Here is a 26,815-nt window from a genome sequence, read left to right on the forward strand (position 1 = left end):
TGGGGCAGCACCATTTGTTGAACAAAATATTCTTTCTCCACTAAATTGCCTTTGAACCTTGTCAAAAATCAGTTGTCCAGATGTGAATGGGATTTGTTTATTCTGTTCTGTTCAATTGATTTGTTTCTCTTTACAGCAATACACATTCTCTTTATTACTGTAGCTGTTTAATAAATCTTGAAATCAGGTAGTTATAGCTCTCCATTTTTTTTCCAAAGCTGTTCTAACCATCCTAAGTCCCTTCCAGCTTCATAGGACTTTTAGAATTACCTTGTCAATTTCCGTTCCATTAGTTTCTGTTGCTATGTCTTCAAGTTTATCATCTTTTCTTCTGTAATGTCTGCTAAACTATTAATCCTATCCAGTGCATTTTTCATCTCAGTTTTTGTAGTTTTCATCTCTAAAACCTTGATCTGAGTCTCTTTTATATTTCCCATGTCTCTAGCATATTGAACATACACAATATTGTTATAGTAACTAAAGTCCTTTCCTTCTAATTCTAATGTCTGTGTCAGATCTTGATCAGTTTTAATTAAATTTTTTCCTAATTACTGGCCATATATTTCTGATTTTTTTTTTCATTCTTGACAATTTTCAATTGAATTCAAGACACTGTTAATTTTACCTTTTGCAGTGCTGGATATGTTTGTATTCCTATAAAAATCCTTGATCCTTATTTGGGGACATTAGTTACATTACTTATAAACAGCTTGATACTTTTCCATCTCAAAACCTTTGAAGATTTGTTAGGTAGAACTAGCAGAGCATCTAGTCTAGGGCTAACTATTCCCTACCACTGAGTGAAGATCCTTTTGAACACTCTACCCAATGTGCCATTAATGCAGTGTCTTCAAAACCAGTGTTACATGTATTTTGTCTGTTTTAGTGGTTCTTTCAGGAGGGACAGCGAATCCCTGTTACTATATCTTTTAGCCAGGAGCAGTAGTCCGAACAGCTTTTGTACATAGTGACTTTTTGATACATAGTGGGTTTTTTTTTTCAGATGGACAGTTCCAGATATTTAAAGCATTATTTGAATGACAGATTTATAGATACAATGGGTAGAGTCAAAATTTAAGTTTTTAATAATTCTGAGTTAATTTGAAGATGCACAACATATAGCATTAAGTCCTTTTCTTTGAGGCATTTTTTGGTGAGACAGGGATTTGACAATGAACTGTTTAGCTGGTTACCCAGCCCAACCACATTCTTAGCATTTGTTAAACATGCTAGCTTTGCTATTTTCCTCTTACCATTGGGTACATAGCAGTATCATGGCTATATTTTAGTGATTTAATAAGGAAAGCTTTAAATAAGTTTGGTGATACTTAAAATATACCTCATGCTTGGCAGAAAGTTCTACTACATTTCAAGTACTTAAGAGTTTATTTCAGATCACTATAAATAAAACATTTATAAGATAATGAAATATGTTATCTATTTACAGGGCAAATTATTTATTTCAAAGTTTTAAATGAATATGGGAAATAATATTTGTAGATTGTACATAAATGTATTTTATAGCATTGGATTATTCTATTATCATTTATAAAAACAGACAAAGCAATGTGCTTGAAAATACTATATAGATATATAGTACAGAAGTAAGAGTATATTCTGAAATTCAGCCACTTTAGGGTAAAATATAGCATCAATTAAAAGAGTAGAATCTTTCAAATTTATAAGTAAAAGTGCACTATGTCTATTAGAAGTTTAAAGAATCTAATTATCTACATCCTAATTAGGTCAACTAAAAAAATGTGCATTCTTTTCACTTAAAAGTCTGTTACTGAATTCCAGTGATCAAGTCATGATTTGCCTCAGCTTTAGCTTCATATGTACAAAAATTTAAACTGATCCTAGGGTAAATGATCCCAGTGTTTTAATTTGGACTGGGATGACACAGTACCAATCCAATTTTACCTCCTTATTGAGAACACAGGTAACAATGCCCAGTAAATAGCCAATACTGAAACAGAAGAAGGTGTTGGAAGCAGACAGAGAGGGAGACATAGTCTACCCATGAGATCATTGGTGCTCCACCCACTGTAACTTATGTCTTGCTAACCACCTGTCACTCTTCAAAGGTATCATCTAGCCAATGACTTCATGAGGCCTAGCATCTCTTCCATTTTCATTAGTATCTGTTGAAGGACCTCCTAAAGCTAGTCATTGTTTAGACATGAAAAAGTAACAGTAAGCTCAGTGAACTCACAAATCAAGTGTAACTTTAAAGGATGATTGAAGACAAAACCCAACCAAAAAAAAAAAAATGTTTTACACTGAATCATCATAACTGTGCTTGGCATTTAATTTGTGATCTTTAAATGCCTAATGGTGCCCAAGACAGCATATCCCATAGCAGTGTATACAACTCTGATAGGAAAAATTTAATAGGAAGCTTTGGGACAAAATTAGAAATATTGGCATTTAAGAGAGCCAATGTAATTAGAGGTAAAATTGAAACAGGTATTATAGTTAATGTCTTGTGATTCTGAATGGGTTTTTTAAACTGGATTTATGTTTTAAAGTGAAGTGTAATTACAAGCAGTCACGCAGCTTCATTTCTTAAGGACACATAAATACAGTGAGTTATAGAGCTTACATTGAATCACACAGAAATGTTATAAGAAGAACGAAATGTTACTCCTTGAGTAAATATTAAGCATATATTTGTTATTTGTTACAAGAGGAATTGAGCCCCATATCAGGCTCCCTGCTCAGCAGGGAGTCTGCTTCTCCCTCCCCTTCTGCTGCTCCCCCTGCTTGTGCACTTGCTCTTTCTCTCTCTCTCTTTTACATAAATAATTTTTAAAAAAAAAAGAGGAATTCATCAAGCCAGTGAAAGCAATACTCTTAGTCTAAGTAAGCAGGACATTGGTCTTATCACAGAGATGGGTAGAAACAGGTACAAAGACATAAGAGGTGACAGGAAACATCTGCCTTTGAGGGAATCGGCAAATCACTGGCAGTGGAACAATGACAGGTTGAGTTGATGAGTGACACAGAAAATGTGTTGTGTCGGGAGGTTACCACTGTTGCCTTATAAATGCTTTAGTTTTGAGTTATTCGTACAGTTATCCAGAATAGGTAGGGAAATTATGTCTTATGCAAAACAAATTCCGGAAGTGATTTAAATGAACATGAGTTTCAGGATTATGGCAAAGGAATATTACCACCACTTCATTTCTAACTACAAACAAGTCAATAAATGATTAACGCTATGTGTTGCACTGTGTTACTGTGTATACAAAGTGGAAAGAATAATTAAGGGCTTTATCTGGATAAAAATAAATATATGTATATTCATTCTTTCAACACGTGCTCTACATTATGTATCTTCTATGTATCAAGCACTAAGCAACTGTATTTAACTTGCTACAAATAAGTGCCTCGTTTATTCACTTTATTTTATATATATTTACATTAGCCTCATTCATCTTTACAAAAGGCCTTTAATATTTCTCATCTTCTACTACTTACATTAAATGTGATACTAATAATCAAGAATTAAATACAAAATCTGGTTATACGACTGTATGTAATTCCATAAATACCCAAATTCTGAATTACTGTTCCATTTAATTGCTAGGCATTGTCTTATACTGAGTCTTAAATTGAATATAGTATTCAATATAAACAAATATCTGTTTTACATTTTATGTACATTTTACATTGCTTAGCCCAACACATATTTAATACTATATGTAGTACTATGGTTCCCATCCCTGGGATCATGACAATCCTAGAGAATTTGTATTTATAGCACCTTTAGTTTTAAACCTTTTTTTTTCTTTGTAATGTGTTGAGATGAGATTCAGAAATGGAAGCTACTGTGAAGGGTTTGCTTCTCCTCAGGAAGAAAAAAACAAAAAGCACATGTTGTCATACTCATTATAAATTTTATCTTCTTTCCTAAAATGTTTCTGTTATACAGACCATTCTGACACATAGTTTTTTACAATATCTTGAAAATTCAAGTCTATATATGTCTTATTCTTCACCCACCCCAGTGTCTGAGACAATTGACAGAATGCCTTTTTCATCTTTATTCACCAAACACTTACTGGACACTTTTTATGTCAGGTGACATACTAGGCAATGTGTACAAATGCATTTGACAAAATTCCCACCTACCGTATATCTAGTAGAGAAAATAAAACAAAACGGGTATATAAATTAGAGTTATTTGTATTTAGTAATGACATATGTAAAGAATTGAACCAGTATTCTCATAATTTAATCATTTCCACTTCCGTGATCATATTTAAAAACAGGAATATACTTAGTGAGAACTCAGCTTTGATAGGAACTATATCACTGTTTCACATCCTCTAGTCATGGTTAGATCACTTCCAGTCTAAAAATACTATTCACTACAAAACAATTTGCCATGCTTTACCTTAGAGCTGGTTGTTTCTTTAGTATATGCAGAAATTCAAAATGATTAAATATACTTAGTGCTGAAACATAAAAAAAATATTTAAAGAAGATCTTATAATCCCTTAAATGATTATTTCAGGTACTTATTGATTGATATGTTAATCAGTTGTTATTATTTATAATAGATAATTTATAAACATTAAAAAATTTAAAGCTAAAAGTGCTATGTAATAAATTAATCATGTTAACTCTGGAATTAACATAACCCCATGTGAACTATAGTAATAAGTGTAATTCAAATGGAGGAAGAGGTCAAACTAGCCAATATATTCCCACTACTTCTATCTAGTGGTAAAATAATAGATACTTTAAATTCTTTGAGTTCACAAAAAGGGAAAAGAAGAAGTTTTAGACCTAGATTTAGAAGGAAAAAATAACACTCGGTTGTTCACAATCACATGTGGGGAAGAACAAGCCTGTGGATGGAATTGGAATAGTAATCAGACCAGCAACCACCACTAAGAGAACATTTGCTTTTAAAATGTAGAAGATATTTTTAAGAGAGAAATTTTCCTTGAAAATGAAGCTAATCTCAAAAGAGTTGTTTTTTTTTTTTTTTAAAGACTCCCCAAGAGATGTGTCAAACCAGATTTTTCCTGCCTTAATGCATAGGTTAGCATATTGCTTTATACTGTTTTAAACTGTCATTATTAAGTAAACTCTCTAAGACACAATGAAATGACCAGAAGACACAATGTTTACCTATAGTTAGTAGTCTTAATGGCAACATCTGTACCATAGTCAACTGTTTCCAAAATTACTTGTTGTAAGCAGTGCCTGGCTTTGTCTTAAACAGGCAGTTGCTGCAGCATCAGCTGCTTCAAGAGATTTCAGTGGAATAGGTGGGTTAGGAGAGCTCCTGGAAAGTTCTTCAGAGGCATCAAAGTTAAGTTCTAAAAGCGCTAAGGAGTGGAGGAACCGGAGGAAGAAAAGAAGACAAAGGGAGCATCTTGAAGGAAACAACAAAGGAGAGGGAGACAGGTTTCCCAAATCTGAATCTGAGGACAGTGTCAAAAGGAGAAGCTTCCTTTTCTCCATGGATGGAAACAGACTGACTAGTGACAAGAAATTCTACTCCCCTCATCAGGTATGGTTTTCTATGAAGTGCTCCAGTTTGTTCTGTCATTGCTATTGCTTTGTAATTACTGTATTTTGTTTTGGTATATTTTTGTAATATCTGATATAAATGAGGGACAAGGAACTAACATTTAACATGATTATTTAATTTGTATCATACGCTGTCTTTAAAAGAGACTTTTATTAAACCATAATAACTTTTAAGGCAATCAGCTTTAAACATACTCTATTTTGAGGCCATGTTTCTTCATTTTCTGTTTTTTGGGGGGTAAGGAGGGTAAAACTTACCTATCAGACTTCTCTCTTCAGTGAGAGTTTGAAATCTCTTGTTTACCTTTTTCATTTTGAGACCTCAAATGAACTTATTATCTTTGCATATGGGTATCTGCCTTTATTATCTGAGGTTGTAATTGCCACATATGCATGAATTTTGAAAAGAAATGTCTCTGGATTTTGCCTTGATCTTTTGATATGTGAACCATGGGCTGTCATAAGTCTCCATTATGCTGACATGGTGTCATGCTATGAGACATTAGAATGAAATGATGACCTAAATGCTCTTGGAAGAGACCTAAATTGAAGACAGTCTATTTTTGCTCTGACTTAATGCCAACTACAGAGTTCTTCAGCATATTTTCAAGTCAAAGAGGGAAAGTAGTTTTAACTCTGTTTGTTAATACAGTTTATGGGTTGCATAATGTAAAGAGTAAATAATTATGAAATCTGTGATAAGTACAGTTATGACTTTGAACACTGGTTCCAATAGAATTTCATGTGCCATGAATTATTAACTCTCTAATCATATTAATCTGGGTCAGAATTATACCCTAAAAATATGCTTTGAGGGACACTATATAATTAAGATAAAGCAAAATCTATATATCAACCAAGAGGTATGATATCCTTCTTATAAAGAACAAAAACTTTTTTAAAAATTGGAGTGATAAGCACAAATTCAGCATAGTGTTCAGCTCTTGGTTGGGAGGAAAGAGCATATGAAAGTTATCAATGGGTGTTTCTTTTATCATTTGTATTGAATATGTAACTAAAATTTTAAAAAAATAAATAAACTCCATATTAATAACTTGAATTCTCACAGTGGGAAAAAATGGATGTGCACACATGAGAAGTTAAAAGATAAAAACCATTTTCCTCCAGATAATGCCAATATCAAGAGATCTAATTATTATCTTGCATAAAACAAATATAAAGTATGGTTTAAATAAGTACCACACATTTGGGATTAACTGGAAGCTCTACTGGGCAAGTTAGTTTCCCTGACCAGATTCTTTTGGCTTAAACTGTTACCTTGATATTTTAGCATTATTAGGTCTATTAGGAGTCATTAGCATTAGGTGTATTTGACACTATACCATAATGACTGAGGTCACAGAAGCTTGTGTTCATATCTCAACTCCCAAGTGAGTTCTGTTACCCTACTCAAGTGACTTGTATTTTTGTAAGATTTCTGTAAAAGGGGGTAATAATGTCTACCTTAAAGAGTTGTGAGAGATTAAGCAATATATAGAAACCTTATGTGACAAATAGTAAAGTTCTTAAGTTAAAATTGGTGAATGATTCCAAATGAGGGAAACTAAAAACTTCTGAGTAGTTGCAATTATCACATAGGTGTTTGCACAGTAGCAATATTTACATGAGCATATTTATATGTTTTTGAAAAAAGTATTGTTTCCATCACTGTTTCATCACTGTGCTCTAATAGAAACTGGATTTAGCCAATCAACGAATATTTATTGACCACCTACTATGTGGCAGAAATAGTTCCAGAAAATGAAAACACTTTTTGACATCATGGAAATTTACACTAAAGAAGAAGCCAGACAATAAACAAGATAAATAAGTTACAGACTATGTTAGAAGGTGATGAGTGCTATGGGAAAATATAAGCAAATCATGAAAAGGGGATCAGGAGCACTAAGTGGATGTAAAAATTTTAAATAGGGTGGTTTGGGAAGTCCTCACTGTAAAGGAGACATTTAAGCAAAGATTTTTCAGGAGGCAAAGGAAGAGAATATCTCATTGAAGAGCATCCCAGACTCACGGAAGAGCCAAGTGTAAAGCCCTGCCACGGCAGTATGCCTGGAATGCTCAAGGAGCAGCTGGGAGGCTTGTGTTGAGTGAACCACAGAGAGGCTAGAGCAGAGAGAAATTAGGTGGCAGCCAGAGTTTTAACACTAAAAACAGAATCAGTATATACGTATGTTATATGTAGTTCATTTTATAGTATTTGTAGATAGATAGTAGGTAGGTAGATAAATGGACAGACAGATGGGAGATATTTCAAAAGTAAAAGAAAGATCCTATTAACACTGATATTTACAAATCCCAGTAAAAACAGGCAGGGAGCATTAACACAACTCATAAACAAAAATATACCAGAAGCTGTTTACAATTTCTGGTTGTATAAACAAAAAAGGGCTCTGTGATAGTAAAGAGAATCAGCAAGGGTAGTAGGAATAGGAAGCAGAAGATGGACATGGCATGAGTTCAAAACAAATTTATCTTCTGAAAATGTCAAGGCAGGGAAGCCACCAATTATGGGTACCCAGCCCTCTACTAATATAAATTTTTAAATGTTATTTTACATTTATTACATTACTTTATCTTCAAATAGATAAACCATGTTCATAGTACAACATGAAAAGGTACTTAAGGGTGTACAATGGGAAGTGAATCCCCTCCAAAGATTTTAGCTATGTTGTTTGAACACACCGAGACAATTTCTTTTAAACCAGGTTTGTTGCTATAACCAAGTATAGTTGTTGATTTATTGAAAACACTGATAGGTCCACACAGTTAACTTGAAATGCTATTGAGTATTTCCTATACTCACTTTACATTTTTCCACGAGAACATCTTTATATTCTCTGCATCATCTTCCATCTGGACTTTTCCCAGTTGACTTCAAGTTCAATCCCTACCTGCAGGATTGTGTTTTACAGACCTAATTTCTTCTATTTTCCCTTTTGTTAACAAAAATTATAAGAGAGAAAGTTCATATTTACCTTCTTGGAATAAGGCAAAAAAATAAAGATACCTGGGATTCATGTTTTGTCATGCCTGAAGCAAAGAAAAATGGCCTTGAGGTCCTTAAAGCATAAAAGCTTGTTTTCCTTAGAGAAAGGACTGCCACAGCTGTGGGTATTCCCTCCACTTTGCTGCATCTTCTAGTGTGTTATTTTTGGTTTATTTTCTCTGAACACTATTTTTGGTATCTTCTTTTTCAGTCTCTGTTGCTTTGAAAGCTGTGCTCACACCCATTATTATACTTTCCAAAGAGTGAACAGAAGTTTCAAATAAAAGTCAAAATTCTGGAATGCCTTTGAAAACACCCCAACATAAAAACATTCAAATTAAAGGCATGTACCAGATACATTATAAACATGCACACATACCATATACTCTCAACCAATATAGTACAGACTGATTCTCAGTTTCCAAAGACAGTCGCTGAACATAGGTATATTAAGATGATTACAATGAACCATCCTAGGGGTTAATGCAAGACAAAGTTAGTATTCTTCTGGTACCTGCATTAGAATCACCTGGAATGTGTGTTGAATATTCAGATTCCAGAGTCCTATTCCCTACTTACTGAATCCCAAGTCAAATAAAAAACAAAACAAAACAAACAAACAAACAAAAAAACTGGGACCTAAAAATACACACTAAAGTTTTGAAACACAAGTCTGATAATGACCAGTATTATATTGAGAATTAAAATTGAGTCTAAGGAAATTAAAACACTAACATTCTTTATTACTGGGGGTTGAGTTTAAGTCTTCATGATACCTGATTTCTTGATCACTTTGATTAACTAGAAAATCAGTCTACCTACTGTCTGACATTGGGTAGCCAACTGTGTGCAAGCTAAGTGTCACAAAAGCACAGTCTTGGGTTGGACAAGCTGGATAGTCTAACTATGTCCAAAGCAACAGCACATTTCTTAATGAATACTATCTTTCCAGAACATCACTATGACAGAGGGCAACATGATTATTCTGGTGCTTTGCAGTCTGGGAAAAGCCATAAAAATAAAGCTAAAAATGGGGCCTAAGAAAATGAGCATGACCTAATTAGGCAGAGGATCCAAAAATAAATTTGATGGAGTCTGCCTTTCCTATGTTTTTTCCCACTAAAATTATTTTATTTGGCTTTACACTGAAGTTTGGAAGAAGAATGGAAAGGTACAGGAATGTTTGTTGTGGCCACATGGATATGTATGCATATGTGTGTGTACGTATATATACATATGTAGGTATATATACATATAAACATGCATGTATACATATATATATATAACCCTGGCTATGAAGACAGGTAGGAGAGGTCACAAGAGTCCAAGCAGAGGGGAGCAATGGAGAACGTCATTGTTAACGATGAGGAGAGTAAACAAAGATTCCACAGACTGAATAGAGATGTTTTTGAAAACTATGACCAAGGCTAGAATAGACATATTTGGTGCCGCTAGTTTAAAATTCATTCAAAAGGTGAAAGAATGGATTTCATGCTAAATCTTCATTTTCTAGTACCAGAAACCATTTACTCAATTTATTTGTGAATATGTGTAATAAAAAAGTTTTGAATCATCCAGTTACTTTTAATAAAATTAAAGTGAGATCTGAAGAATAAGCTGTTTTCTGCATCACCCTCTTCAGTAAAGTCATGTACATATGTCTTGCTTTTTTAATCCAGTGTTGAATTTTAAGTAATAGCAATTTATATGGCACTTTAGGAATTCTCTCTGTTGTGTTTGTTATGACATATATTCTCTTAAGGTGAATCACTAGTAGCTATTTGGGAAACTATTAGCAATTATGGAAGACAGCATCACAGGTAAGTTTCATGACTTTTATTCCCACGTGGACAGAGATAAACAGATCCAGAAAAAGAGTAAACTAATTTCCTTTTAGAATTCAAAAGAAGAGAACAGAGAGATAATAGTTTTGTTTTTAAGTCATTATCTAGAAGTAACGCATTTGGTACAGATATTTTAAATTTGAGCCAACAATCTCTCTTGAGCCATAATTTATTTTCCAAGTTGCATGCCCTTCAGATCATAGCATTTCGGAGTAAAAGCCATCTACTATTTGTTTAACCACCACTTCTCCAAAAAGAATTATTTGTCCTTTCTAGCATCACGTTCCACACCTATAACATTATAACAAAATCCACCTCACAGTATTAGAGTTAAGATCAAATGAAATGGTTGTGCACTTAGCAAATTGCAAATTAGGATTCCTAATCAGAAAAAAACACTCTTTTACTTAAATTTGCATTGTGGTCTTTAATAAAAATATCAAAACATATGTGTTATCTATAAACTTGATTACCTGTGTTTAAGAGCAAGACTATTCTAATCCAAATGCAAACAGATTCTGCAATATTAAGACTTCTGTTACGTAACTGTGTTTCCCCGCCCCCCTCCCAATTCCTTTCTTCCTTGCTCTCTCCTCAGTCTCTGTTAAGTATCCGTGGCTCCTTGTTTTCCCCACGACGCAATAGCAAAACAAGCATTTTCAGCTTCAGAGGTCGAGCAAAGGACGTCGGTTCTGAAAATGACTTTGCTGATGATGAGCACAGTACATTTGAAGACAGCGAGAGCAGGAGAGACTCACTGTTTGTGCCGCACAGACACGGAGACCGACGCAACAGTAACGTTAGTCAGGCCAGTATGTCATCCAGGATGGTGCCAGGGCTTCCAGCAAATGGGAAGATGCACAGCACTGTGGATTGCAATGGTGTGGTTTCCTTGGTGGGTGGACCATCAGCTCTAACCTCACCTACTGGACAACTTCTGCCAGAGGTGATAATAGATAAGTTAGCTACTACTGACATTATACACCAATTTGAAATAATCAAAGCCTGGGCAGTTTAGCCTGTTACACCATCCTGCTTCCCCAAAATGAAATGCCTCAGAAATAATATATGATTTATTGAATGAAAAATAATAAATCTTTAGAACCAATTGAATTGTTTGGGACCATTAGCTTTCAAATGCCTTAGAGTTTTTAGAGTCCAAGAGAAAACATATCTGCAAATTCAGTAGACCTACCAACACAAAATAATGGGCACTGTGACAACCAAATTGTTATTATAAATGTGTGCTCACACCAAATTATATAATTTTTTATTCAAATTCTGGAAATTTAATATACTTAAAATTAAGTATTATCATGACCAATATATTGATAATATATATTGATATATTGACAATATATATTGATAATAGGCAGTTTCCATACATATATCGATATTACAGGGATGCTAAAATGTTTTGATGTGTATTAAAATGACTCTAAAATGTTTTGATTTCTTATAGGATGGCATATAGAAATAATCAAAGAAATCTCAGGAAAGCACACACATTTCATTGTACATCTGTGTTTGTGCATGGAAAAAAATTGGCCCATATATGTCAATATTGTCAATACAGCTTCAAAGAAAACAATTCAGCTTCGCAACATTATAATCCTATTATTTTGGGGGGAGAAGACTGATCTGATTATTAATCATTGAGATAAGCTGAAAATAATCTGCATTTGAGTGAAATGGAACAATATATGACTTTAGCATGCTTACGAAAACTTCTCTGAAAATTCCAACAGGTTAATTAAAACATTCCTGCAACAAAATTGCCCTATACAGTTGCATCTAACTGGTGAATTCTTGTTAAACACTATCACCTGTGACAATTTTTTTAAAAAGTGTTTATAACTTAATAATAAGCTCAGTATTTTATTATTACTTGAAAGTTATTACCTGGAGAAACTGCATGTAGCATGACCATCCAAAGAAATGCTATGTGGTGTTGTATTATTCATTGAAAGGGTGGTTTGAACCATCAGTATTTGGTTTGCAGGGCACCACCACTGAAACGGAAGTCAGAAAGAGAAGGCTAAGTTCTTACCAGATTTCAATGGAGATGCTGGAGGATTCCTCTGGAAGGCAAAGAGCCATGAGCATAGCTAGCATCCTGACCAACACAATGGAGGGTAAGAAGCAGGACATGGGATAGTCAGCTTTACACGGTTATATGCTTTTTGGGACTATTTCTTCTCATAGAACTACCAAAGTCAATTACCCAAGATCAGAACTGTCTAAGTAGATGATATATAAAATACAGTATTATCACACTGGTTACAAAAACTAATACTGTTCCTTTTCTTTTTAACTCCTTATCTTGTCTGCAGAGTGATATTTCCCCACTCCATATTATGTCAGTGAGTTTTTATCATTATGTTACATTATCCCTAAACAATTAGAATATACACCTCCCTTCTTAAGTCTTGGTCTGTAAAAGCACGAGGAAACATCTCTTTCAAGCTTTAGTCTGTTCTCCAGGCAGGGAGGCAGTGATGTGGTTGGGGGAGGCATGTGAATGAACTGAACAAATGAAAACCTGTGTTCAACACTGACCCTAAAAAATGATCTCTTCATCTTCCACACACACAGAAACCATTACATTACTCCAAAGGAGAGCTTACACAAATGCTTGCTGATTTTGACCCATGGGAACGGGCAGCAACTAATACTCCCCTATTCATTCATTAAATAATTCTCCACTTCATGAAGTTTGGAGGAATATTACATTAGTTCTGTAATTTTATAAGTCTTTTATATAAATAGATTTAACATGTGTAACATGTGTTCTTTAGAAAATATCAGATATATTTTGTATCTTGTCCTGTTGGCATGTATGATATCTGAACAGTCACATAATAATTACAACAGGTTTCACCCATTAAAATTACTAGCAACTTTGAAAAATATTTTATGTTAAAATTCTGAAAGATATGAGTAAATATGAATAACAAAAGTAGATATGGGTTTGAATCTATACTAAAAAGAACATACTACATTCTCATTGTGTGCAAGATTAATGCTAATGTGAAGACATCAGAAGACAGAATTGGTCGCACACATTAATAAGGATCATAGCTTTAGACAGTTTTCTTAAATAGATACTTTCAAAAGAAATAATAAGTGTTTGACACATTTAATATTTCTGTAAAGCTTATTTAAAAATTGTTTTGGAGCATCTGGGTGGCTCAGTCAGTTAAGCATCTGCTTTCAGCTCAGGTCATGATTTCAGGATCCTGGGATCTAGCCCAGCATCCAGCTCCCTGCTCAGCAGGGAGTCTGCTTCTCCCTCTCTCTGCTCATGCTCTCCCGTCTCTCTCAAAGAAATAAATAAAATCTAAAAAAATAAATAAGATAAAATAAAAATTGTTTTGATAAAAAGAATATGGCAATATAATCAATAATTACCTAGTTATTAGGTAATAAAGTTAGTTAATTTGAAGCAAAATATTAAATGAAGGTGTTTATTTCCTATATTTAATTAAAGGAGAAAGATGTTTATATGTTTATATGAAATTTTTAATGAATATTTTGTGAAAATATTTAATGGGATTGTCTTCTCAAGTTTGTTAAGCTAAGTAATATGAACTTCCATCCCCAGGTAGAAGCATTGATTGTATAAAATAATGTATAATCTATAGCAACAATAATTCATTTTTATTGTTCTTTACTACTCTCCCTTTTTATTATCCCCCTAGAACTTGAAGAATCTAGACAGAAATGTCCACCATGCTGGTACAGATTTGCCAATGTGTTTTTGATCTGGGACTGCTGTGATGCATGGTTAAAAGTAAAGCATCTTGTGAATTTAATTGTTATGGATCCATTTGTTGATCTTGCCATCACTATTTGCATTGTCTTAAATACCCTCTTTATGGCCATGGAGCACTACCCAATGACTGGTCAATTCAGTAGTGTATTGACTGTAGGAAACTTGGTAAGTTCATTTGAAGTTTACTTATTTCCTTTGGTAGGGGTGGGAGATATAGACCAAAGAAAAAATCCATTTGTGCTGTGTAGGCAATAAGATCTAAAATTCAACTGGTATGAATGCTGATTGTTCAGACCAATGTCCTTGCTAATTGACCATGGTGTCTTACCAGTTGTAGGCTCATTAAAATTTTTACTGTCATTCTTGCTGAAATATAGGTCCAGAAAAACCATAATATCTAATTCTGGTTCCACAAAAATACAGTTTTAATATACACAGCCTCTGAAGAAATCGTGTCGATTAAAGGAAATATATAAAGATTTATTTCTGTATAAAAGAGGACATAGCTGTTTCAAATTGAATTACCTAATAAAATGCTTCAGTAGTATTCACACAAGAGAAGAAATAGTTGGTGAAATGGCATTTGTAATTTAGCCATACTTTTGGTTCAAATTATTTGAGCAGACATCTATGTATGTGTATGCTGACATGTACATTTCCTCCTTTATATGAGAAAATTGAAATGTATAAACAAGTAAAAAAAGGATTAATCAAGAGAGCTTCCTTTTTGGCACAAAACGGAAACAAACTCAAACTAACTTAAGGGGAAAATAAAAAAAAAAAAAAAAATTGACTCCTAGAATGGAAAGAAAAAGATGAACTACCAAACCATATAAAGGGTAATTTTGCAGTTGGGCTTCAGGAAATGCTTTAACCAAGAGCTTGGATGTAGGCCAAATGTTCACTTCATCTTTTGTCTCTGGGTCAGGAAACATGCTCAGCCATAGCTCACTGGTTTTAGATCTTGTAACCTCTACACCAGAAAAAAAAAAACTCTATCTCTTTTTCAGTTCTAGTTTAAAGACTCAGGATAGGACTCTCGTTTGGCATAGCTTAAGTCAGATGCTCACCTCTGGTTTAATCAGAGGCAGAAGGTGGAGCCATGTGAAAACATGACAGACCTGAGGAATCAAACAGGTGGAGGAGCAATTCCCAACAAAAGTTGAAAAGGGAATACTTGGCAGATGTCTACCCCATAAGTGACCTCAACTTTACTCCATTATTTGACTTAGTAGAACACCTACCAGATTCTTGAGATTTTCTTCATCTTTGGCACCTATAAATGGATTTTTTTTTTTTAATGATTATTCCTTGATCTTTCCAATCACTCCTTCTTTTCTGGACTTCTTATGTCTACTAAGGCTATGTTTTCCACTCAGTGTTTCTATGTACTCAATAACTATAGGAATTATCTACTCTTGTGGTATAAGCTGTGCCCTGGTCCTGTATTTCCAACTGTTACAGAACGTTAAGGATAACTTTAAACATAATATGTGACAGCTGAAAGATCATCTTTCTCACAGCTTATTGAAAGTCCTAACTATCTCAGTTCAGTCTTATGTTACCTCTAGTAGTAGCCTCCCAGCTTCAAAGATAGAAATCTGATAGCCATTTTTACTTACTTTTCCTTTATTTTTTATATATAAGCTGATACGAAGATCCATTAATTCTTCTTTCAAGGTACCTCATTTTTAATCTTATAACTATGATTAAAATAATATTTTTAACCTTCTGCATTCAGTATGTTTGCACTTTGGTAAAGTATCTATCATCTGTATTTATGGTTCAACAGTCTTACCTGATTTTCAAGACTCCCCATCTGATCCTATCCTTCCTATACGATCTTATTGTCCATAATCAGCCACTATTGGCCCATCAGAACAGCCATGTCACCGTACCACACAAACACCACATGTTTATACAATTACATATGGGAAAATATTTCACTGTTTCCTACATTCACATTTAGAGTGTTCTGACTCAAATCACCTCATCTCAATTCTTCATATTCTTCAAGGTTATGTCCCATTTTTCCTTTGTATCTCCTATAATGATTACATGGTTGTAGTTCAATAGATAACCAACTGGTTGTTTCCTACCCAAATGGGCTGTTTAAAGTAGCATGTTTTCATGAAAGAATATGGGCTTTGGAGTTGGGTGGAACTGGGTTTGGCCTCGTTGTCAATGCTTACTAATAATGTAGCATCTGGACAAGTCTGATAAAAAATCTGAGTCCTTGTTTTCTATTTTGACATGGATATAATGATACCCATCTCCCGGAGTTGTTGTGAAGGCCGAATGAGGAAATATGAAAACAATACTGAGCCTGGCATCTAGCATGTGCTCAATAAACAATTTCCTTCCTCTAATCTATGCTATTAACCTTTCTCTGAAATACTGATGGAAAATAGTTTTGCTCTAGCTCCTGTATTTTTCCCAAGATACTGAACAGTCGGGGAAGTTGAAGAGTTAGGAAGAAATTTTGGAAATTTGCCAGAGTGAAGCAGGAAATTCAGGTTTTATAGAATTCCAATGTTGAAGCACTAGAGTTTGGAAGCACAGGATAAGAGAGGTTGGATTATAGGATGATCAAAAGGAAAAGCACTAGACTAAAGCGCCAAATCTGGTTTCAAGTCCAAAAGTCCATGCTAAATAACTGGGTGCTCTTGAAAAAAACATTTAAATATTTAGGTCTCTTTTCTAATGAGTAGAATGTATTAAACTAGATGATTTTTCAAGTCCCTTCCAGTTCCAAAATTCTGTAACTTAATGTGTAGCAATGGAGATAATGAGGTACAGAAGAAGGGTGGAAGACTGATGACTGACAGATTGCGGAAAAATCATTGATAAGCTGAGGTTAGCAATGGGGATACAACGCTCATCAAGACAGAGAGTGCACATGATAGGAAACAGACCTGAGTTAACTATTTCTAACCGTAAGAGTAGGAAAATGTGTAAACTATTTCTATTAGCTGAGAGCTCCTGTTATTAATAATAATATCATATGTATAAGGCATTTCATAGTTTCCCATATCTTATTTTATACCCATAACAAGCTTTATAATATTTATGTATAGAAAATTATATGTTTATATGTAAATAATATGTAAAAAAATCAATATATAGAGAGACAGACATAGAGAGAAAGAGAAAAAGAAAAAGAGAGGAAGAGGAAGAGGGAGAGAATATATTTCTTATAACATGGGTACTTAGCTGACTTTGGACTATACTATACACCATGGACGGTTGCATTGCATATTTTGTGGAGTTTATAGTTTGCTCTTTTAAATAAATTTACTTTCTATGGAGTAGTTATTACTACTCAAATGATTACATAATACCTTATAAATAGGACATCTAGGTTTGGGTTGAATTGTTAACAAAGGAACATCCTGTAAAAGACTTCTGGAACTTTCAGGTTTACTTAGATCAATGTGCCCCATTTGTATCCTGTTTCTGGAGCACATAAAAATTACATCACTTCTCTACTAATTGGATTGACTGATCAAATTTGAGTATCAGAAGACCTCAAACATCTGTTGAGTTTCTCTAAGATGCTCTTTTTTGTTTTTGTTTTAACCATTATAAAACCCATGCACCCACCTTAGAGATTTTATTTTTTTTAAAGATTTTTTATTTATTTATTTGAGAGAGAGAGAGAATGAAAGAGAGAGAGCACGAGAGGGAAGAGGGCCAGAGGGAGAAGCAGACTCCCTGCTGAGCAGGGAGCCCGATGTGGGACTCGATCCCGGAACTCCAGGATCATGACCTGAGCCGAAGGCAGTCGCTTAACCAACTGAGCCACCCAGGCGCCCCCACCTTAGAGATTTTATAAGCAAGAAATCTTCCATCAATCATGGTAGGTTAGACAACCTCTCTATCATACAAACATTCCCAACTAACTGGTAACTCTTTCTTCAGGGAATACAGATAGAGGTTTGTAGCTCCTACACTGATTACTTTTCTTACTATAATTCTCATTGTAACCAGTGATTAAGAGTCCATGATATACCCTTATTCTGCTGGACCCTGAAGGGAATTCAGAATATGGTACCTGTACTAAGGATCTTATAGGTCATTTGCAAATAAAAGCCTAAAGAAACACAACTAGGGAAATTATTTCAATTAAATGGTGTGGTACAGGGTATGAACTTAAAATCTCAGGAAAGGGACATGATAACTCTTTGAAGGAAAAAAAATAACTCTTGTTTATTGACGGATAAAACACTTAGGAGCTGAATCCTAAAATTCACCTGGAGGCATTCTGCATCAATGAAAGAGTGCTATCTATCCATCGAATTCCTTTCCTACTATCATATAAAGCTATCTTGTCTCCAAACTAACAATTTATAATGAGGGTCTTGTGTAATTGTGTGTACACAAGTATTGCTGAATAAAATTTGGTAGGCAATACAATGTCAACAGAAATCCAAGAATTTTAGATGCAGACCTTATGAGTCATCTCAATGAATATCCCCATTTGACAGATGAGAGAAAAGAACACCATAAATGTTAAATTATTTCCCATGATTTTTCTTTAAGTATATTTCAATTTCACCTTCCCCACCCAATCAACAACAACAACAAAAAATATTTAAAGATGTATATCCAAAAGGCATGGGAATAATAAAACTAAAACCATTAAAACAAGAAGCTAATAATAATACAGCAAAAGTAGACTACAGTTACATCAAATTCACTACAAAAAAAATAGATCATCAATCTGGGCAAGTAGAGGTTCTGTAGAGCAAACTGACCAATATTCAACCTTTAGAATGAACATTTCTCCTTTTAATGTACATCAACAGAACTTTCCTAAGTAAATACTCAACAGGAAAACCTTCCCATTCCTGAAATAAGACCTTATTCCTCAATATTTGATCATCCTAAGTGTTGTGTCCCCCAAAACAACTCAAAATGCTCCGAATTTCTTTATTCTTGGTCCAGACTCCCAGGCTGATTCTCATCTCCATCCTTAGCACTTACACTTTTGCTATTTATCATGTGTCATCATGTACAATAGGTTAGGAACTTTTCACTGAACTTATCTCCTCACTAAAGAAGCTGGCTTAGGAAGCCTATAAATTCATTGTCCATAAGAAATTTATCAGGCTAAATGAACTAGGTTTATGCAGTCTCAGGTTTGTATATCTTAATTACTACTATATTTTCAAAGACCAGCAAAATGTCTTCCATTTAGGTGTTCAGCAGTTTTTTCCCAAATGAATGAGTGGCTACAGAAGCATATAACCCAAAGTTTCAAAAGACAAAAAGCTTCTTCAAGAAAACAAGACAGAATTAGGCTAAATCCAAACAATAAACATTTGATATGTTTTTTATTGTCTTGAATCTTAAAAATTCTTTGTTATAGAAAATTCAAAGGCAGCTGAATGTATGTTTATAAACCACACATTAGCACTTTTATAAACCATACATGGGATTTACATAATCTGATACAAATCCAGAGGTTGCCAGTTCTTTTTGTTCTTAGAATTTTTGATGGAATTTAAAACTCATATAAACAAAGGCATTAAATCAGTATGTTGGACTGACTTTTGCTAGAATGAGAAGGAATTTTTAAAAAACTCGTAATCACTGACATTGCAGTTTAAACTAGACTAAAATGTACCAAAAAACAATACCAATGATTTTTAGGGCCTAAATTGAAAATATTTAAAGATATAAATAAATATAATTTTAAATGCAAATTATAATTAAAATATTATTTTTAAAAAGGAGTTTCATGTTGGGATTACATTTTAGATGAAAGAATGTACATTTAAGGTATAGGTTTTTATAATGTAGGAGATCTGGTCATTTCAGAAGAGCTGAAAAGACCACCCTATGATATTTCTGTAGAAAGGAATATTTATAGATGATTTACCTGGATAGTTTCTACCTCGGTTTAATGTAACCCTATGATCAGGTTGCTAATTCAAAGAGCTGCTTCTGAGACTTAGTATAAGAAATAAAATTTCTCTAAATCAGAATTTATTTTAAATTCACCAGGGAAAAAAATCCTATGGTGAGTCATTCTATAAAATAAAAAAGAAATAATTTTCAGTGTGGATTCCACCATATATCCGGATTTTCATGCACTAGGATTACTTGAAAAACATTTTATTTCTACTTGAGTGAATGAATGATGAACTGAAGTTGAGCTATTTTTTCTGGGATGGGTATTTCCCTACGGTCTTTCTATATTGATGAAAATAATACATTACTGCATTTATTTCTTCTTTAAGTTTATGTATTTGAGAGAGAGAGAGAGAGAGAGAGAGAGAGAGCATGCGTGGGGGAAGGGGTAGAGGGAGAGAAATCCTCAAGCCGACTCCCTGCTGAGCTCGGAGTTGGAGGGGTGGGGGGTTCTGCCTCTACCAGGACCCTGAGATCATGACGTGAGCTGTCGGGTGCTTAACTGACTGAACCACCCAGACGCCCCTATGTTAGCGGCATTTATACATTTTTAAGAGTAGATAATGATTTCTTTTAATTAACATGATATTTTAGGAAAATTAAATAACTTTGATACCGTTATTTTGACAGAGTTCCTTCAAGGTAAAGGCTGATTTACCTTGTAAATGGTAAGCTTGACTTTATAGTTATAAAATGCAGCTTTTACTTATTGTTAATTAGGATATTTGCTTTAAAAGATTTTTTGCAAGAGTAATTTCATAACTCTTCATGCCCTTGGGTCTCTTAGCCTGTGGTTCTGAGTTAAAAAACAAATTTTGAATTTGTTTCATTTTATTTCTATTGTGAAACAGACATTCATCCTACCATTCAAATAATTTATTAATTTTAATTATGGGTGTATGCATACTGAACATGTTCTCCTGCTGCTTTCAATTAAATCTGCAGCTCCTTGCTCTATCAGTCCATTAACCTTAATTGTGAGGCATGCATCCAGAGAATATTATCATAAAACATTTGTGGCAAACTCACTCTTATTTCAGGAATATTTATAAAATTACAGAAATAAGATGGTGTCCCTTTAAAAACCCACAAAGATCAAGAATAAAATATGGTTTTTACCAAATTTAAAATAAATTTAGAGTAACTTCAATTAACATGTAGATTCATTCCTAATGCAATAATACTAAAACCAAAATTCACTGTGATTATGAGAGAAGGCTGGTGTACCAAAAAGAGCAGTAATTCAGTGGTTACTACTCACTATGAGATTTTTTATTTATTTATGTGAATGAGGAAATGTTTTAAAATCAGCATTTTCTTGAAATATCAAGCATATTTGTTAAATAAAACAAATCCACTTAAAATACTCCCCTGGAAAAAAAATGTTAAACTTATATCAATTTGTCACATTTCTCCATTTTCAATGTTAAATATTTTTACTCAGGACTATTTAATATTCTTTACAGATTCTTGCAGTGTCAAAAGTTTTTCAGTGTTTGTGATCTCTATTTTACTTTAGGTTTTCACTGGGATCTTCACAGCAGAAATGGTTCTCAAGATCATTGCCATGGATCCATATTATTATTTCCAAGAAGGCTGGAATATATTTGATGGGATTATTGTCAGCCTTAGTTTGATGGAGCTTGGCCTGGCAAATGTGGAGGGATTGTCTGTACTGAGATCATTCAGACTGGTATCTACTTAGACTATGTTTATATTCTATCAGTGGCATAAAATTTATTTTGAAAATGCATCAATGTGTAGCTTACATTTACTATTAATATTTTAAATCTACACCAATACACATGATACTCTAGGAAGATATATAAACATTCTCTTTAAAGCTAAGTGTGACTATTTTCTAAGAATGATAAAAATGGTTGAAACACTTCATAATGATTAGCTATCTAGGGCATATTTAAAAATACACATGTGCCTCAGATTATGTTTTAAATTCACTCAAAAATTTTTTTTGCTTCAACTCTATAAAGAAATGCAAATAACAATTTTAGGCCTCAATTAACCTTAGCTTTTTTCAACCTTACTTAATATTAGTGGGAACTACTTTAAAGGAACATGTAGGGAAATATTTGATACCATTAGCATTTTAAACAATGGTCTAACAAACTTTTTTAAATTTGACAAAAAAATTTATTTAAAAATATATAAAATTTTATTGGAAATTAAGTAAAATGTATATTTTTTCAAATTGAAAGGAAGCCTTTATGTAAGTTATTTTTTATCAATTGTTTATTTTAGTTTTATTTTATATATATCTGTTAAAATATGTAACTCATACTTTTAATATTTTTTACTCTAAAATATAGGCTGAGGGTGACATTAGTTTGCTAAAATCAATTCAATTTAAATGTCACTAATCAAAATATTAATTTGTTTTCAGGGATATATCTGTTGATGAATCAGAAATGTTTTATTTATCCTGACCTATTTTATTTTTGCATTTAATGATTTGATTTATAATTTGTGTATTATTAACTATTTTTTTATTTGAATTTTAGTATGGTTTGAGATTTTATATCCCTCAGAGGTAGGTCTACCTTATGGTATAATAATAAAACAATGTCTAACTAACTTCCAAAATTATACTGTGATTACTACTGAGAGTATCTTTTCACTTAATTACAGCTTCGAGTTTTCAAGCTGGCAAAATCCTGGCCCACACTGAATATGCTGATAAAGATCATTGGCAATTCTGTGGGGGCTTTAGGTAACCTCACCTTGGTGTTGGCCATCATCGTCTTCATTTTTGCTGTGGTCGGCATGCAGCTATTTGGTAAGAGCTACAAAGAATGTGTCTGCAAGATCTCCAGTGATTGTGAGCTCCCACGCTGGCACATGCATGACTTCTTCCACTCCTTCCTGATTGTGTTCCGCGTGCTGTGTGGAGAGTGGATAGAGACCATGTGGGACTGTATGGAGGTCGCTGGCCAAACCATGTGCCTTATTGTTTTCATGTTGGTCATGGTCATTGGAAACCTTGTGGTACGTATATATTACAAATGCTCATAATTAAGAACAAGATCAGACAGTAGGTAGGAAGGTTGCCTGATGCAATAAATAGCTCTGGTTTTATCATCAGTAACCCAGACTTAAATCCCAGGACTAGCACTCTGAGTTTGGGCAAGTTACTTAACTTCTGAGTCTGAAGTTTCCCAACTATGAAAGTTGAATAACAAAGCTGAAATCTTATGGTTGGTGTGAGGATTAACTGAAGTGTATTTGTCAAAGTTTGGGAGCAAAAATATTAGTTTTTCTTTGTTTTTTGAGGAAATGTTTTTATGAAGAGTAATTTTATCCCTGTACTACCGTTATGGCGTGAATTATTTTTTATCCTATTATTACTTTGAGAAGAAAATGATCTCCAGTAAATCTAAAAATATAACTGTCTATTCTATATTGAGATTGCTCTTTACACATTCGTAGTTCATGTTGGCTTACTCAGAAGCATAAGCTTCATTTTACCAAATTTTGAAGATCAATTTCAATAAATTTTAGGGTATTATATTGTAGCCATGTATTATAATTATTCAAATGACTTGGAAGGGGACAAAATATATCCTTCTCTGAATTTGCTTTATTAAAAGAAAATAAATTACTGCAGTTTAAGTTATTTACATGTATGGACACTGACCAGATTTAAGAAGCTTACTTTTAGTTCTGACTTAAAAGCACTAATGTATAAGTACAATTTGTATATTTATGTGTTTTAATGCTTACATTTCTCAATTATGTGTGTATGTAGTGGTCTTCGTGCCATCAAACTTAACCTTTCCTTTGAGGTACATTTCAAGTAAGACTGATTTAAAGAATGTTTGTGGGATAACTGTAGACATGCATTTTTTCAGAAAGGTAAATTAGGAAGCTCTAGATTCTGACCAAAATCTGATACAGAAATAAGGAAACAAACTAGGGCTCTTGCTTTGATGGGAAATGTGTTAACCTTACATAATTTGCATTTTAAAATTTCGGCTGTTATAAATTTGTGGCCACTGTACAAAGGAATTTATATTAAAAGTATACTGTTTTAACACATATTGCCAGGCTATCAAATAAATAAATTCATTATTTATACACATGAAGCTAGACATTCTCTAGACAAACTGATAACATGAAGTAAAATGACTAGAATTTTTTCTCATTGGCCAAAACCATCAAAATGGGATTTTTGTCTCTTCACTGGCAACCTTGAGTAGACAATTTTAAGTCTTAGAAGTTCTGGTTTCCTGTTGTCCTTCTTGGTATGAAAGAACAGGCACTTGTTTTATCATATTGCCCTTACAGCAGGTAGAAGGTGTCAGGTCCTTTAAATAGTGTGTGATTCAGACACATGTCTGAAAAACAGTAAGCATTCAAGAAGCATTTGTTGAATTAATTTCAGCAAAGATCTATGAGTTACCTGTTTATTATTTTATGTATACTTCATATTAATGTAGCAAATTTTCTTTTTTTTCATTTAGGTTCTGAACCTCTTTCTGGCCTTATTGTTGAGCTCATTTAGCTCAGACAATCTTGCTGCTACCGATGATGATAATGAAATGAACAATCTCCAGATTGCAGTAGGAAGGATGCAAAAGGGAATTGATTATGTGAAAAATAAGATACGGGAGTGTTTCAGAAAAACATTTTTTAGAAAGTCAAAAGTTATAGAGATCCATGAAGGCAACAAAATAGACAGCTGCATATCCAATAACACTGGAATAGAAATAAGCAAAGAACTTAATTATCTTAAAGATGGGAATGGAACCACCAGTGGTGTAGGTACCGGAAGCAGTGTTGAAAAATATGTAATCGATGAAAATGATTATATGTCATTCATAAACAACCCCAGCCTCACTGTAACAGTGCCAATTGCTGTTGGAGAGTCTGACTTTGAAAACTTAAATACTGAGGAGTTTAGCAGTGAGTCAGAACTAGAAGAAAGCAAAGAGGTAAGAATGCTTTTAAAGTTTTTGTTGCATTTCCTATGATAACCATGCATTATGGTTATTTAGTATTTTTATTGTGTTTACATGCATTATTAAAAAGTATATTGAAAGTCATATATATATAGCAGTGTTGGAAAATTATGAGATATTCTTTATTGGGAAATCCATTCATAGAAATTCCAACTTTCCAAAGGAAATCATCATTCTGAATAATTTGTATATTCATCTTCTTGATAGTTTGAAAATCTAGCTAAAAATGTGGCCTGCCAAAAAAAGCCATATTTAATACATTCTATTCTATACACTGCATTATGCTCTTTAGACATATCAATGAACCATATTTTATTGATCGTTGTGAAAGTGTCTTCTCTTTACTGTCTATATTAGGTTTTGCTCTCATTTTTTAATGTGAAACTTTTACGTAGTTTTTGTTCACCTCTGAAAGTTTTACTGACTCTGATAGAGTGTTATTCATTTATGAAAGTGTTACACATATTTGGAATGTGCAAGTAGCACTGATTACATTTTGCCCAGTCAAGGATGAACAAATCCACAGTGTTCCAGATTAACTTGAAAATGCTAAAACCTACTTAGAAAAGCTCCACTTGAGGATTACAGTTAAGAGGTAAAAGTTGAAAAGCTGCTCTTACATATATTACTAGTTGTTCAAAATAAAACAAAGAAGAAATGGAATTGTTCTTACTGTATGATTAGAATTCATAGAATCCCATAATAGCAGCTTAATGTATTAATTCTGCATTATGAACAGGATTAAAATTTTTTACTATTACTTATTTTTGGACTTCTAATATACCAGTGGGAAGTAAGTCTAGCACAGAGTTATAAAAGTTTAGCTTGAGGGTATGATATTAGCACCACAGGAATCAGACCGATGGTGTCTGATATTATGAGCATATTTAAAAAATTTCTCTTTTTAAGAATGGTATCCATAGAATTTGTATAAGTAATAAGTAGTTGACAATGTCATAACTCATAGCTCTTGATCCTTTCTTTCTGGCATTTCAGCACTGCTGAGATATAATAGTAAATTTGAAATATTTTTTAAAGGTAAAAACATATACAAAATGAGATAGTATTCTTGGAATTCCACTCAAAGTCCACTTAGTGAGCTCAAACCTAGTTTATATATTGCTCACTCTGATAAAATAAAAATTCAATCTAATTTTATTTTTCATCAACTAACATAGATTTATTTAAGAAAAAACATCAACTAATTAATGAGCAATTATTGAGCAGTTTTTGTGAACTTCAGTACTCTGCTGAATACTAAGAGTAAGAAAGAGTTAAAGGAGAGCTCTATAATATAACTCCCTTTGGGAAATCTCACCATCTTTGAGGAAGCTCAAAAATCATTAGAGACCTATTAAAAAGTTTTATCCTGCCAGACTGAACATAAAATTATAGGTATTAAAAACAGCAAGAACACAGAAAGTTGCTAAATAGAAGAGATAAAATTAAAATAGGCCTCCAAGTTTGGGTCAAATGTATGATCAAAAAGTCAAAGCAAAACCCTACCAAAGGAAAGCCACAGTTGAGAATGAGCTTGGTATCAAGGTGCAGCAGTGGAACAATCAGCATGAATAAAGTCCTGGTTGAGAAGATAGTGGAAAACTTGTTTGGGTGAGTCAGGTATTTTCAGATTGTAAAGTCTTTGAAGTAAGTAGAAAAATTTTGAATGGCCTGCATAGTCAATACAGAGCTATTTGTTCTGAAGCAGGGGAAAGCCAAAAAAGAAAGTGATGTTTAAGGAAAGTGT

At 33.4% G+C, this 26,815-nt stretch overlaps 1 protein-coding gene across 7 annotated transcripts in view; it reads left to right on the forward strand.

Moving 5' to 3' along the window:
- Window positions 1–26,815, forward strand: part of LOC114223176 (sodium channel protein type 3 subunit alpha) — a 79,644-nt gene that overhangs the window by 25,465 nt on the left and 27,364 nt on the right. For 2 of the 7 annotated variants that reach the window (XM_028121980.2, XM_028121972.2), the window contains exons 10-16: window positions 5,240–5,530; window positions 11,000–11,347; window positions 12,404–12,536; window positions 14,103–14,341; window positions 21,612–21,785; window positions 22,739–23,095; window positions 24,571–25,041. In XM_028121980.2, the coding sequence (XP_027977781.1) occupies window positions 5,240–5,530; window positions 11,000–11,347; window positions 12,404–12,536; window positions 14,103–14,341; window positions 21,612–21,785; window positions 22,739–23,095; window positions 24,571–25,041 (2,013 nt within the window). Of the gene's footprint in view, window positions 1–5,239; window positions 5,531–10,999; window positions 11,378–12,400; window positions 12,537–14,102; window positions 14,342–21,611; window positions 21,786–22,738; window positions 23,096–24,570; window positions 25,042–26,815 lie in introns of all 7 variants that reach the window. The other 5 variants (XM_028122021.2, XM_028122011.2, XM_028121963.2 and 2 more) reach the window with 4 other exon arrangements.

This window comes from Eumetopias jubatus, unplaced genomic scaffold (assembly GCF_037043125.1).
Source record: "Eumetopias jubatus isolate StellerSeaLion01/CBP00866 unplaced genomic scaffold, mEumJub1_p1.0 scaffold_3, whole genome shotgun sequence".
Lineage (NCBI taxonomy): Eukaryota > Metazoa > Chordata > Mammalia > Carnivora > Otariidae > Eumetopias > Eumetopias jubatus.